The following is a 13,533-nucleotide window of genomic DNA, read 5'->3' on the forward strand; positions in this document are numbered from 1 at the left end:
GGATGGCAAATAGGACATTGAAGGGGCTTACTCTTGTCCTATGAAAAGTGGCCCGGGGACCAGGAGATGTCGAGTGTGGATGAGGGCTGAGCAAGGAATAGGGCAGGGCGAGCCAGCATTGTGCCCACCCCCGCAAGGCTGGCTTTGGCCTAGGTTTCCTCATTTGATTCTCACACGGCCCAGGCAGCTAGTGTTAGCCCCACACAAGGATGGGAGACCAACTCAGCAGGGGACATCACCTGCACAAGGGGACAGACAGGAGGACAGCTCGAGCAGGAGGAGTCCTCCTGTTGGGTGTCAGGGCCCAGGGGTGGGCCTGGGCCAGGCTAGGTGGGTGCCTCCGGATGTTCCCTTCAGAAGCATGGGGCTTACAAGGAACGAGGACATCACAGGAGCTAAATGATGCCCTTGTTCTCAGTAGCTCATGTTGGTCATGCGGCCACCTAGGGCCAGGCTTGTGTCCGTCTATTGACCCTAGGATCTAGTGTGACCTCTGAGGGACGCAGAGAGGGGGCGTCATCCTCCCGTTTTAGAGCAGCAGAGTGACCACTCTCGCCTCGCTCCCTCCCTGGGCCTTTGGATGGGCCTTTGCCACCCACCCTCCTCTGACTGAGCTCCCAGAAGGTCCATGTGCCTTCTCCCCCACTCCCTCTGTCACAACGCTCACGATAGCAACAGCAATTTTTGTGGGTTTTATTTTTGTAATTGTCAAAATTAAACTTTTTATTTGAAAAAACTTTAACCAAAAACTTGCAGGCATTTTTCAGTAAACTCCCACAGACCCTTCCCCTAGATTTGCGCATTGTGAGCACCTGCCTGCGTTTATACTGTGAGACCCTTGGAGGCCAGACCCTCTGCCCTGGATCCTTCGGCCATTGTTGCCCCAGAGCCGGCCTTCCTTCCTGAGCTGCTGCTGTGAGCAGGACGTGGATGGCGATGCCCTTTACAGCAGCCCGCACTTCTCCCCAGTCCCTCCCTTCTCCTGTAATCTGGCCCATCTCTGCCTCTGTCCCCCGGGACATGTGGCTGCTGAAGAGTCAAGGCTCCTCGTTTCGGGGAGATCCCTCGGTGTGGGTTTGCCTGCCGCTGTGGGATGGTCTGACGGCGTCTTTCTCCCTGTGAGACTGCACTCCCACAGCTTCCCCCGGGTCCCTGCACCTGCCACACCTCAGTTCTCCAAGCCTCCCATCCTCCCTCTCCAAAAATAATGCCCACCCCCTGCCGCCTTGCCTGAGCAAAGTCCCTCTCTGCTTCCAGCCCGCCGGGGTCACCTTGGTCAGCATCCATTCCAGCCCCAATGACCAGATGCTATGGGCGCTCGACAGCAGGTGGAATGTGCACGTCCGAACTGGAATCACCGAGGAGATGCCAGTGGGGACCGACTGGGAGCATGTGCCAGGTAGAAAGGAGCCAGCACATCGTGGCCATCCCCCTGCACGGCCTGGCTGGGCGCTGTGATCACAGGGGCACCCTGTCTGCCTGCCAAGCAGCCTGTCCTCCACGCAGCAGCCATGGCTTTCCCACTGGGGCTCTTTGTATCTGCTGCTCTCCTAGGCAGCTGACAAGCGCGTGTCTAAGCGTTCCTCGTTTGAGGGACCCTGGACTGTAGAGCTCAGCCAGCCCGTGTCCTCGGGGTCTATGGGATGATCGTTTCCAGACTGCCTGGATCCTCCTGTTCTTTGGCCTTGGGCTCTCGGCTGGGCCTGCCAATGGGGCATCTTTTCCCTCAGCTCCCACTCCAAGCCCAGTAGGGCACTGTCCCCGCGGGGCGCTCTGGTTGACAACACACTGTCAGTAGAGAGCAGGCTTGCGGGGAGGGGTGGTCTGTCCTGTCTGCAGCCGGGATTTGAGGACAGATGGATGCCCTGTTTGCCTGCAGGGTTGCAGGCCTGCCAGCTGGCACTGAGCACCAGGACTGTGTGGGCCCGCTGCCCCAACGGTGATCTCGCACGACGGTATGGCGTCACTGACAAAAACCCTGCTGGAGACTACTGGAAGAAAATTCCCGGACATGTGACGTGTGTCACAGGCAGGTGCCAGGGCTCTGAGGGGCTTGAGGCTGCAGGTTGTCCTTGGGATTCTCAGGGCTCCTGTGGGTGAGGTAAAGGGGCTCTCACAAGAGGCTGCCCCCACTGGGCCCCCTCGCCCAAATGAGAGCTGAGGGCAGGGCCCTCCCTGGAGGAGCCATCCCAGGGTCACACCCAAGGGCGGGGTCCCAGCACCTGGACGGGGCCAGGGTCTCCCAGGAAGAAGACAGGGCGCTGGGGAGCCCACTTTAAAGCAGAAGAGGCTGAGGCACAGATTGGGGGTGGTATGTCCAGGGCCCCACAGCTAGAAAGTGCCTTGTCTAGATGTGGACCCAGGCTCCTGACTCCATCTGTGCCCCTCCCTGGGCTGAGTGATTCACAAGTGTGTGGCTGGCTCTTGTCCCTGCAGTGACCTCGTCAGACGAGCTGTGGGCAGTGGGCCCCCCTGGCTACCTCCTCCAGCGTCTGACAAGGACTTTCAGCCACTCGCACAGTGCCCAGAGCGGCCACGCCACCTCCCCCCACCCTGAGGACCTGGAGGACGAGTGGGAGGTCATCTGAAGGAGCTCTCAGGGCGAGTCGCTCAGGAAGGAGGAAGCTGAGACTCGTGTGGTGGACACAGTCGGTTTCTGAGTCACTCATTCTTAGACACGCCTCATCAACTCTTGTCCAGACACGTCTGGCCAGGTCGGACACCCACACTTGCTTTCATCCATATTTGTTTCCATCTCATTCCAGAACCCACAGCCTCAGCCAAGGGATCCGTCGCTGTAGCAGCAGTGCCTCTGAACTCTCGTGAGGTCATCTCCGAGTGGGCCATGGCTGCTGCCAGTTGCATGCACTACAGTTAGCCCTGTGCTGCGCTCACGTTCTCATCACTGACCCCTGCAGGTCCTGTTGTGGGGGATGACGTGGGAGCTTCCCGTGGGCAGGACGAATCAGAGCCAGCTCGGGGACATGGCTGTGAGCCCCTGCAGGCAGCCCTGTTAGTAGCCCCTGGGCTAAACAGAGCCGGAGGTCATTGCTCTCCAGCCACTGAAGGTGTTCCTGTGACGGCTTTGTCTCCATCACACGTCCCTCCACCTCCTCTCTAAGACGCCAGTTCCAGCACACATTCCACGCTAGACAGCCCAGATGAGAAACCAAGGCTGTTTGAGAGGTGCTGGGCTGTGCCAGGACGGAGAACACACATGCAGACGACACACAGGCCACGCCGCACCCTCCCTGCCCACTCACAGGCCAGGGCCTGCTGGCTGCACACATCAGCCCAAACAATACACGCCAGTGAATGGAAGGCTCTGGAAGCATGCGCGTGTCCAAGGCAGGGATGGCACGGGGAGGCAGTTGGACGTGGGCAGGGGGAGCTTAGCCATAGTAGCTAACTAACCGAGATGCGTCTTGGGAATGATATTGAACTAATGCTGCTGGCGGATGTCAGAAAAACCAGAAGCATCCTCAGAGGATGAATCTACTAATTATTGCCTTTTTTGTTTGTTGTAATACAAACCTGCATAAGATACCTCATTTGAAATCAAATCTTACCAATTTAGAAGAGAAGTGTATTTTCCAAAACCAGTGGAAGGCCTTTCATTCCTTCCCATGGTTCGTCCTGAGCCTGCACTGTCTTCGGCTACAGCTTTTCAGGAAGGGTGGGCAGCCCCCTGTGTGTCCTCGACGTGCAGGGCAGTCATGGGACCTGCGGCTGGCTCCAAGTGGGAGCCCGGCACTGTCAGCAGGGTGTTTGGGTTGACACCCCCAGAAGGTTGAACCTGGTGCCTGCAGTGGTCAGTTGCTGTGGCCACGTCAGCTGTCGGTCCTTGGGGTCAGCCTGCAGTGCCCACTCTCCTTGCTGGCATCTGAGCTATAGGAGTGGGCAGCCCAGCCCGCATCCGGCCCTGAGCCCGCCCCACCCTCCTGGAGGCAGCAGGAGGCGGGACTGCAGCCCCGCGGCTTTTTTTAGCCTCCTTTGGCCCCCGGTCATCCCTGGAGGCCTCTTTTCTACTGAGTGAGTGTCTGGGAGCCCTGGGGCCACAGGTGAAGACCAATAAAGTATGTTCTCTGACAGGACCCAGCCCGCCAGGAAGATGGAGGTTTTCCGGGTCTAAACCAGGACGAGATGCTGAAATCCCAGATCTCACTTCACACTTCACTTTTATAGAATCTTCTTTTTAAATGTTTGGTGGCAGCAGAGGCCGCCCCAGGCTGGCTGCGGCTCCTCTTCCGCGTCTGGTGTGCCTTGTCCAGCTCCTCTCGGTGGAACGCTCTCCTAATCCCACGGGACTTCAGTGCAATTCAACCCAAGTCTCGTTTGCTACTTTTCAACGACTTGTAGCTTCAGTGCTTTGTAGTTTTCTTTCTGGTTTTAATTTTCAGTTGTGCTTTGAGACAGTGCAATAAACTAGACTTTTCCAAACCTAGTCGAGTCTGATGTTTGACCGTGAGAAGGTGCCCTTGGGGGGCCCTGGTGGAGGCTGACGTGCCCACCGGTGGCAGGAAAAACTGCTGACGCTGTTTGCCAGCCCAGCCCACCGCCAGGATAGAGCAGGGGCCATGACTTGTGACCTGCTCGGTGTGCAGATATGCACCAGTTTGCCCAGGGTGGCTGTCCTGGGGGAATGACGGTCACTCCAGAGGTAGACGGACCCCCAGTAGCCCAAGGAAGGACACGGAACGTGAGGCCCTGAGGGCAGGCTGTGGAGGGCTCAGCGCCTGAGTCCACGCCTCCATCCGAGAACAACGCCCAGAAGAGCGCTGCTGAGCCCGCGGGAAGAGGCTGCGTTTGTCACGGCAGCAGGACCTGCCACGTGCCACGAAGCGACCTGAACAAGAGACATCGGACTCATGTCAAGAAGTGGCCCAGCTTTAGAGAAGACATCAAAGGAAAGTTGAGTCAAGGAACACATGTTCGACATTCCTGATGGAAGGCTCAGTACATGGTATAGACACCCGTCCTTTCTAAAGGAATGTATGGGTTTAACTCAGTTTGTCAAAATCCCCACTGGGAATTTGTTGGGGGGAGGCAGGGAGGAATTCACAAAATAATGTCCATGCCATGAACGCCCCCTTGACTGTGCCGGATGTGCTCCCAGGGTCTCACATGAAGAGCTTCACCTCCTCATTAGGGCCTCTCACGGTGAATACCCTGAGCCCCAATGAGACTCAGAGAAGTTAAGTAACTTGCTCAAGGTCGCACAGGGAGTACCAGGATTGAAACCCAGCTCTTTGGAGCTTCAGACCTATGCTGTTTGATGCCACCTCACTGTCCTGGGAAGAAGAAACAGGTAAGAACTGCCAAAGAGTGATGGCAGGCCAGCAAAGAAAGTGTGGCATGGGTAGAAGGGCCAGTGACATCAGCCAGCCCAACAAGGCCCACAGGGAGGTAGCATGAAGGCGGCATCGCAGACGAGGGGACGGGAGGGTGACTTCACAACTGACGTGGAAGACTGCCTGGCTGTTTGGGCAAAATCAATATTAAATGGATTAAAGATCTTAACCTGGGGGAGAACAGTATGATTTCTGGACGGTAAGGGCTTGCTGAACTCAAAAGTGGTAAGAAAAGTCACCGAGGAAAGTAAGTGTATGGATTTGATTTCTCCAAAATGTAAAAATACTGTAAATTAAAAACCCCATGTAAAATTAAAAGAGGTAATAATTGCAACAAATACGACACTGATGGTGAATCTACACCTTAGAACATGTGCACACCAGGAGGAGGGACACCTGAGACACACGTATAGACAGCGGAGATGAAAGGGCACCCCGCAGTGAACGCCCAGCACCCAGGGCAGAGTGCTGACGCAGCAAGTTGGGGGAGCCCCGTTGGCACAGCCCTTCTGGGAAAGCCACTGGCAGCCCATCAGCAGCCTTAAAGCCTTCAGACCCATGAGCTCCACTTCTGGAGGCCTGTTCTCAAGAACAAATCCTAAACTGGGGCAAACCTTGTTTATAATTGTGAAACACTAAACACAACTGCCATCTGGGGACACTCCTCTGATGAAACAGTATGCAGCTGTTAAAAAGCATGTGCGCCCTGCGAGGAAGCGCGCTGTGGGCTGTCTGTTGCGTCGTCGTATTGTGTCAGTGGGGAAGTTCCTGGGTGTGGTAATGATGGTGTGGTTTGGTGAGATCACATATATACATGTACATGAGAGAGAAGGGAGAGGACGGCAATGTAAACATAGTCACTGTACTCCTCTCTTTTGGAGGGTTTGAAACTTTCCCTAATTCCAGGGGGCACAGGAGGAGCAGGAACCAGTTCCCTACACAAGCAGCTGGTCGCAGTGGTTGCCTGTAGTACATACCTTTTTGTATCTTTTGAATTTTGAGCCATGTAAATGTACTATTTATTCCAAAAATAAATAAAATTCACATTTTAAAAACTCAGTCCTAATACTAATTCTTTACGGTATCAACACTAGCTAAATCAAAATAAACACCGAAGACTTCTTAAAAACCATATTTACAAAGTGTTTTACAACGTAGAAAAATGCTAACACTACAGTAAGTTTAAAAATACTAAATTGTGTAAGTGATTTGACTTCATGTATGTTAGAAATGTGAATAGGAAAAAATTTTAATATACGTATGTGCAGAGAAAAAACAGGAGGAAAACACAGCAAAATGCTGGCAGTGGTTGTCTGGGTGGCAGGGTGACGGCAGGTAGCTGGCCCCCTTATTTGGGAGCCACACATGGGGGCGGGCAGGATGGTCAGGGTGTCGGTGGCGGGGGCCTGCCCACCTGCCCTGGCTTTCCCTGCACAGTCTGAGGGTTCTCTGATGACCATGAATTCTGTAGACAGAAATTCTTTTAAAAATCATTGAAGACAGAAATCTGTTTCATCTCTATCTTGACTGAGGTGGTGGTTACATGTGTGTAGACATTTGTCATAACTCCTCAAACTACACAGTTAAAGCCTGTGCATTTATTGTATGTCAGTTATGCCTCAACTTTCAAATGTCGCAGGCCCAAACCAGCCCCCTTGGGGCAGGGCTCCATGGGAAGTGCTCGCTCGGAGCAGAGGCTCAGTATTGCACAGCCTTCCTGCTTCCAGGAAGCATCCTTGTTCTGAACGTGATTTGGGGTTACTTAGAAAACTGCTCCCTGTACAGTATTTTAAAGTTGGTAAAGAAATCGCGAGGACAGGGAAAATCAGCAGGGAAACCGAGGTACCACTGGGATGAGGTTAGCACGCAAGGAGGCCAGTGAGGCTGGCACAGGGTCATGTCACCACAGCCAGAGAGGGGCAGAGTGGGGGCCTTGCTCCCCTACCCTCAGGGCCAACTTCCCCAAGCCACCCTGATGGCATGTGCTGTCCTATAGTGTCCCTCTCAGGCTCCAGGCACTAGGTCACAATACCCTGGGGAGGAGTGGCCCAGCCCTGACTGTCCCCAACAGGCATCAAGGCTACAGAGATTCTGGCTCTGGAGCTCTAACAGGTTGGGGTTCACTGAGCCCCTGGGTGGGCATGGCAGGGGGGGGGCGGGCAGCACTGGCCACAGTCAGGTTTTCCTTAGAAACAGATTGGTGGAATGAATGAACTGAACAAATGAACCAACACACTTCACCCCGGAAAAAAGTGGGCCTTCCTCTGGGCAGAACGGCTGCCTTTGAGAAGCCATCAAGGCCACTGGCCAAGAGCCCAGAGTTGAGTCGCTTGCTGTCTGCAGAGGGATGGGGATGCCTAGGCTGGGCGTGGCTGGCTCTGGCCCTCCCCAGTTCTCCATGCTCATTGCCAGGGTGACGATGGTGACGGGGCTGCCCCACATCCTCACTGCCCTTCCTGGGGCTGGAGGGCCCAGGGGATGATAAGACAAACTTGGGGGCCCACCCTCCCTCTGGCTGGCAGCGGCTGCCAGATAACAGAGGATCAGCTTAGCCACCCTGCATGGGTTGTGTGTCTCCTCTGCCTCACTGAATCTTGGGGAGCCCTCAGCCAGGCATCCTCAGACTCAGTGGGAGCTGTGCCAAGAATCAGGCCCTGCTCTGCTGCCATAGGGCTGACGCTGGCCTCGGCTTCCTCAGCCTTCCCTGCAGCTCCACACTGTGAACTCCATTACCCTCCCTCACCCTGTCCCACCCACCCACAGCGAGGACATCAGGGGCTAATGCCCCAGCTGCCCCCCTCCTGCATTCCCACCCCTCCAAGGCACAGGGGCCAAGGGGGCCTCCAGATGGGCCCCAAAGTCACCCAGTGAATGATGCAATAGTCCCTACAGCTTCAGCTCAGTTCCACTGAGAGCAGCTTCCTAGTCACCCCCGAAACCAACCACCCACTTGGCCCCGGCCCTTCCCCTGAACTCTTGCTCAGGCTGGACCCTCTTGCTGGGGTGCCCAGAATTCCTCCTGCTTGTCTGACAAGAGGTTATTTGGGCTCCCCCTTCCAGAGCCTCCCAGGGAGCCCCAAGGCAGGGCAGCTCCCCCACCTCTGCATCACCCCATCTCAAGTCCAGGGGGCTCAAAGGTGCTTCTGTCACCAGTGGGGCAGCTGTAGGTCTAGACGGGAAGTGAAGGGGGCCCTGGTGCCAGGAGGGCTGACCCCACAGGGAGGACAGAGCTGGGGCAGGGGAGACATGAGGGGAACCACATGCCCAGGTCCCCCATTAGGTGCCCAGGCTTTCCAGGCAGAAGCTGCTGGGGCATCTGGGCCCCAGGGGTTCCCCAACGCCCCCCCAGCCCAACCCCCAGGACCATGCTAGTTTCCACTTTTCATCTCCTCCAAAGGAGATGTACCTTCTCCCCACAATGGCATCCTTGGTATGAGGACCCGGGGGCTCCTGATGCCCCAGGTTTTGAGCTAGGAGAGATGTTAGTATCCACTGCCCCCAAGTGGATAAGGTTCAGACAGGCTATTAATTGGCCCAGGACACACAGGAGAAAAGCAGAGCCCTCACTCCTGCCTGGAATCTAGAATTGGTCACTGGGCACGCCTCTTCTCTGTGTGCCCACCCACCTCACACTCCCCAGAAACAGGGGTCACATCCTTTTCAGGGCAGGTATGGAGTTAAGAGATGGTCCAAAACCCCTTCAAAACAGGCAGGAACACTGAAGTCCAAGGTCACCCCACAAGTGGGTAGCAGGTGAAGGCCAGAACCAGGCCCCCCAGGCAAGACCTTCCTGCTGCCCAGCCCCTGCACTCCCCTCCCTCCTATGGCCCACCACCCTGGACTATGGCTAAAGCCTTTTTGGCCCCCAGGCATGCTCCCCTCAGAGACACTGGGGGCGAGGTGGGCAGCAGGTGCACCCAGCCAGGCTCGTCACCCTTCATCAGGCAGACCTTTAGCCCTCTGCTCCTGGCAGGACATCGTGGCCCTGCTCCCTGTGCCTGCGAGGGTTGAATTTCAGGGCCCTGCAGAATTCCGGGGCGGGGCAGCCTGGCAGTCCTCCCAAGGCTCCTCAGGGCAGGGACCCAGCTTTTCAGCCGGCCTTCCCTCGTCGTGAAGGGTCGTGGTGCATCATTAACAAGTCTCCATCTTCAGAACCTTCCTGCTGAAACCAGCTCTCCTGGCTGGGGCAAGGGGCTCGCCTATGGGGTGATGCGGCCGCGCTATCACCCACAGGCACCACCTAACACCCACCGGGGGCTGGGCCAGGGCACACGTGGGAACCCACTCCTGGGGCTGGACAGAGAGCAGGCCTGGAGGAAGGTACATCTATCCCCACCTGAGGAGCGGGTCGGGGTGGGGACCAGGGGCCTGAGGCAGCAGCAACTGCAATGGCACAGGTGAGAGAACAGGAGCCGCAGACCAGACCCTGCTAATCGAGGGGGAAGAGCAAAAGGGGCGACAGATACAAGTGCAGACTAGCTTTGGTGGGGGGAGTCACAGTGATACCTAAGGAGGAGTGGGTGGCCAGTTTGCAGTGGGGGAGGTTGGGGGCGGGTGAGAAGGCACAGCCTGGGTCAGGCCACCTCACTCCAGCACAGCAGGCCTTCCTGCTCTCCTAGGCCCTCAGGATCGAGTCCAAACCCAGCAGGGCAGTTGACACGGCCCCACACGCTGACTGCACACAGGATCCTCCTAGAACCTCACAGGGAGCGTTCTCTTGGCCTCCAAGCCTTTGCACATGCCGTCCCTCTGCTTGAACTCGACAGTCCACACCCCCGTGGCGGCCCAACTCCTTCTGCTTCGCTGTCACTTCCTCGGGGACACCTTCCCGGAAGCTTTAGAGTAAGGTGGGAGGCGGTGGTCACTCCCCTCAAGGGCTGGGCAGCGAGCTGGGGGCACGGCCTGGCTCTCAGGAGTCGGATGACTGTCAAGCCCGCTCGGCGCAGGGAGGTGGGGCGCTGAGCGCAGCCGGGCCCAGAAAACCTGCAGCGTGGGGCCCACCTGCCCGCCCTGGCGCAGCCCCCAATGCAGGCAACAGACGAGGCAGATTCCGCCGTGCAGAGATCAATATATGTAAAGTGCCGGGTACAACGCTCTGAAAAATAGTATTCTCCAAAAATCCAGCGCCCAGGGTGTCCCCGCGGTCTAGCCCTTGCCCGTGAGGTCCAGCGGCTGCAGGAAGGGCGGCAGCGGCAGCTCGTCCAGGGCCTCGGGGAAGCGGCCGGGAGAGATGGCGGTGACCAGCACCTGCATAGCGCGCGCGAAGAGCGAGGGTGGCGCCAGGCCCGCCAGCCACTGGAACTTGTCCTCGCCCAGCAGCCGCTGCCAGCGCGGCCGGTCGCCCAGCAGCTCGCGGCGGGCCGGGCCGGCAGCGCCCGCGGGCGTGTACAGCGCCAGCAGGTCGAGCAGCAGCAGGCGGCGCTGGCGCGGCTCCGAGGGCGCCCCGGCGGCGGCGGGGGTGGTGGCGGGGGTGGCCCCGGCGTCGCGGCCCAGCTGGCGCAGCAGCAGCTCGAGCGGCGTGAGGCCGCCGCCGTCGCGCAGGCCGGGCGAGGCGCCGTGGCCGAGCAGCAGGAAGAGGCACTCGGGGCGCGCCAGCTCGCAGGCCACGTGCAGCGACGTGCCGCCGCCCTCCACGCGGCTGCAGCCGCGCCGGTCCAGCACGCGCGCGCGCTCCTCGGCCGGGAAGTCGCGCACGGTGCGCAGGATGCGGCGCAGGATGCCCACGCGGTTGTAGCGCACGGCCAGCGCCACGTGCGGCCCCGGCGCCGCGCAGCAGCGGAAGCCGGCGCTGGGAGGCGCGAGCGCGCGCCGCGGGAACGTGGCCAGCAGGTAGTGCGCGTACGCCTGGTGGTCGTGCACGAGCGCGTAGAGCAGCGCCTCGGACGGCGAGTAGGCGGCGGCGCGCCCGCGCTCGTCCCAGTGGAAGGCCTCGCTGGCGCGCATGTCCTCGAGCAGCCACACGGGCAGCAGGTCCCGCACGGCCTGGTAGAAGGCGAACGACGACTTGCGGCACTGCTTCTGCGCCCGCGAGCGCGCCGCGCCCGCGCCCTCGGACCCGCCGTCCGCGCCGCCCCCGGGCCGCCGCGCGTCCCACGGCATGCTGGCCGACCACCTGCGGGCGGAGGGGAGCCCAGTGAGGCCTCGGCCCCGCCCCTTGCCGGGCTCAACCAGGGAAACGGAGGCCCGGAGAGGGGACTGCCGTCACCCCCACCCAACCCCACCCGCCTGGGATGGTCGTACCTACCTCCAGCCTCCAGCCTCCAGCCTCCCAGTGGCCCTTCCAGTCACTGCTCACAGCTCACTTCTCTCCCAGGCCCTGAAACACCTCCCATATCCTTGATCTAGCTGCACCTGATCTCCTTCCCTGAAACTGTCTTGTTCTCTAACACCTCTGCCCTCACAGCTCCACCTACCGTCAAGGCCACACTGAAACCCCACCTCCCACCCACTCCAGCCGAGGGACTACATGAGGCAGGTATATGGAACCCCAAATAAAGAAGAGGCCAGGGAGGCACATAGGAAAGCTCTACCCCCCATCTCAAGCCAAGCCAAATCGTCTCTGTAGCCCAACTCCCTGTTCCCAGCGCCACCTAACCTTGACCATGTCCTCTGACCCCCGACCACGGGTGGGGTCCCTAGAGCCTCCCCCCAGGCTGGGCAGGGGCAGAGCTCCAGACTCAGACCTACCTGGTTCCTGCACCGCGATGACCTGGTTCTGCAGATACGGGTGTATCACTTTCCTTCTCTGTGCCTGGGCTTCCTCATCTGTAAGAAAAGGCAGGGGGTGCAAGCTGTGAGCCCCAGCAGGGCGAGTTTGGAGTGGGGCTCTAGCCTTCCAGCCATACATGGCGTTTGCTGGAAGTCAGCACCCCTAGCTGGGAGGAGGCAGGAGTCAACCTAGAGACTGGTGTGTACAACACTTTACAGTCTGCAGATCCCCTCAGGTCTGCTCCCTCTCTTGATCTTCCCAACTATTAGATGAAGCAGGTCATCCCATTTTTCAGCAAGGGACAAGCTTGTCCAAGGTCAGTCAGCAAGTCATGGTAGGGCCAGGCCCAGGACCCGGATCTCCTGCCTCCTGTTTGGGGCTCGTTCCAGATGTGGGTGGATCCCCAACCCACAGGGAGCCCAGCTGAGCCCTGACCTTGCCCTCTGAGCCCCCAGCCCCTACCTGAGCCCTGGCCTCTGACCCCTGGCCCGGGCCCAAGCTCCCCACAGCGTTCTCTCAAGGGTAAGCACTTGGTCACAAGAGGCCTAGGTCAGCGGACAGGCTGCGTCCACACACGCTGGTAACTAAGTTAGAGAGATGGGTGCGGCGGGGGTGGGCTGCAGCCACAGCGCCCTTTTGGGGGGCACCATGGCTGGAGCCAACCCGCACGCCTGGGCCTCCGCGCCCCAGCTGTACCCTGTGTGGACACCCGTGGGGCACCGGGCGGGTTACGTAAAGTTGGGACGCCCCACGTCACTGGGCAGCAAGTCACAGCCGCGACTCAGTGAATGGGGGTTGGACCACCGAGGGCAGGGCCGCGCGCCCGGGGCCGCCCGCCAGCTCCCCGCTCCTCTCCCGGCGGCACAGCGGGACCTCGGGCGGCCGCGGGTCACGGGAGGCGAGGCCCGGGTGTCTGCCGGCCGGTGGCCGGCGCAGCGACGGCTGCACCTGCCTGTGCGGGCGCCCAGGGGGCCCGAGGGGGGCGGCGGCCGGGGGGGCAGCGCCCGGGGCGGGGCCTGCGCGCGGAGCGGTCCGAGCCGGGAGGACTCACCGTGGGGGGCGGCGCGGCCGCGGGCCTGGTGTCCCCGCCCCCGCTGCGGGTCGGAGCGCGCGCCGTGCCCCGCGGGTAGGCGCGCAGGCGAAGGTCCCAAGGCGGACGGACGGGAGGGAGCCGCTGCCGCCCGCGCCCGCCGCAGCCGCACTCTGAGCCGCCGCGGCCCGATCGCTGGGCGGCGGTGCCGGCGCCGGCGGCGGGCGGGCGGGCGGCGGGCGGCGCAGTGCGGCCGAGGCCGGGCAGGACAGCGGGAGCGTCCGCCGCCGCCATTGGCCCGCGCTGCCGGTCCCCGCCGCTGCCCATTGGCTGCCGCGCTGCACCATTGTTACGTCACCAGCCGGGGGGCGGGGCGCCCGGCGAGACCCGCGGAAAAGTTGGGAGAAACTTGAGGGCGCGCGGGGGGCGGGGCTCCCGGAAAC

The 13,533-nt window shown here is 60.0% G+C and overlaps 2 protein-coding genes across 18 annotated transcripts in view; one reads left to right on the forward strand and one right to left on the reverse strand.

Moving 5' to 3' along the window:
• Window positions 1-4,444, forward strand: part of TECPR2 (tectonin beta-propeller repeat containing 2) — a 100,658-nt gene extending 96,214 nt beyond the window's left edge. For 10 of the 16 annotated variants that reach the window (XR_011431887.1, XR_011431889.1, XM_023628430.2 and 7 more), the window contains 3 exons: window positions 1,258-1,399; window positions 1,880-2,029; window positions 2,437-4,444. Coding sequence is in view for 8 of the 16 variants with exons in the window: in XM_023628430.2 (XP_023484198.1) it covers window positions 1,258-1,399; window positions 1,880-2,029; window positions 2,437-2,588 (444 nt within the window). In the remaining 8 variants the exon portion in view is untranslated. The remainder of the gene's footprint in view (window positions 1-1,257; window positions 1,400-1,879; window positions 2,030-2,436) is intronic. The other 6 variants (XR_011431888.1, XR_002803697.2, XR_011431885.1 and 3 more) reach the window with 1 other exon arrangement.
• Window positions 4,445-10,399: 5,955 nt separating this feature from the next.
• ANKRD9 (ankyrin repeat domain 9) lies at window positions 10,400-13,404 on the reverse strand. 2 transcript variants are annotated; one of them, XM_023628436.2, is made up of 3 exons: window positions 13,112-13,404; window positions 12,039-12,116; window positions 10,400-11,463 (listed from the first exon to the last, which is right to left on the reverse strand). In XM_023628436.2, exon 3 carries the CDS (start codon window positions 11,448-11,450, stop codon window positions 10,497-10,499), a length of 954 nt encoding a protein of 317 aa, XP_023484204.2. In that variant the 5' UTR covers window positions 11,451-11,463; window positions 12,039-12,116; window positions 13,112-13,404; the 3' UTR covers window positions 10,400-10,496. The 2 variants fall into 2 exon arrangements, with proteins under 2 accessions (XP_023484204.2, XP_070105400.1); XM_070249299.1 differs by lacking the exon at window positions 13,112-13,404 and adding an exon at window positions 12,523-13,016.
• Between the last annotated feature and the right edge of the window lie 129 nt (window positions 13,405-13,533).

The sequence above is a fragment of the Equus caballus genome, chromosome 24 (assembly GCF_041296265.1).
Source record: "Equus caballus isolate H_3958 breed thoroughbred chromosome 24, TB-T2T, whole genome shotgun sequence".
Lineage (NCBI taxonomy): Eukaryota > Metazoa > Chordata > Mammalia > Perissodactyla > Equidae > Equus > Equus caballus.

What these genes read in the sequence shown, in the direction of transcription:
- ANKRD9 (XM_023628436.2), bottom strand. Translation starts at nt 11,450, where the DNA reads ATGCCGTGGGACGCGCGGCGGCCCGGGGGCGGCGCGGACGGCGGGTCC.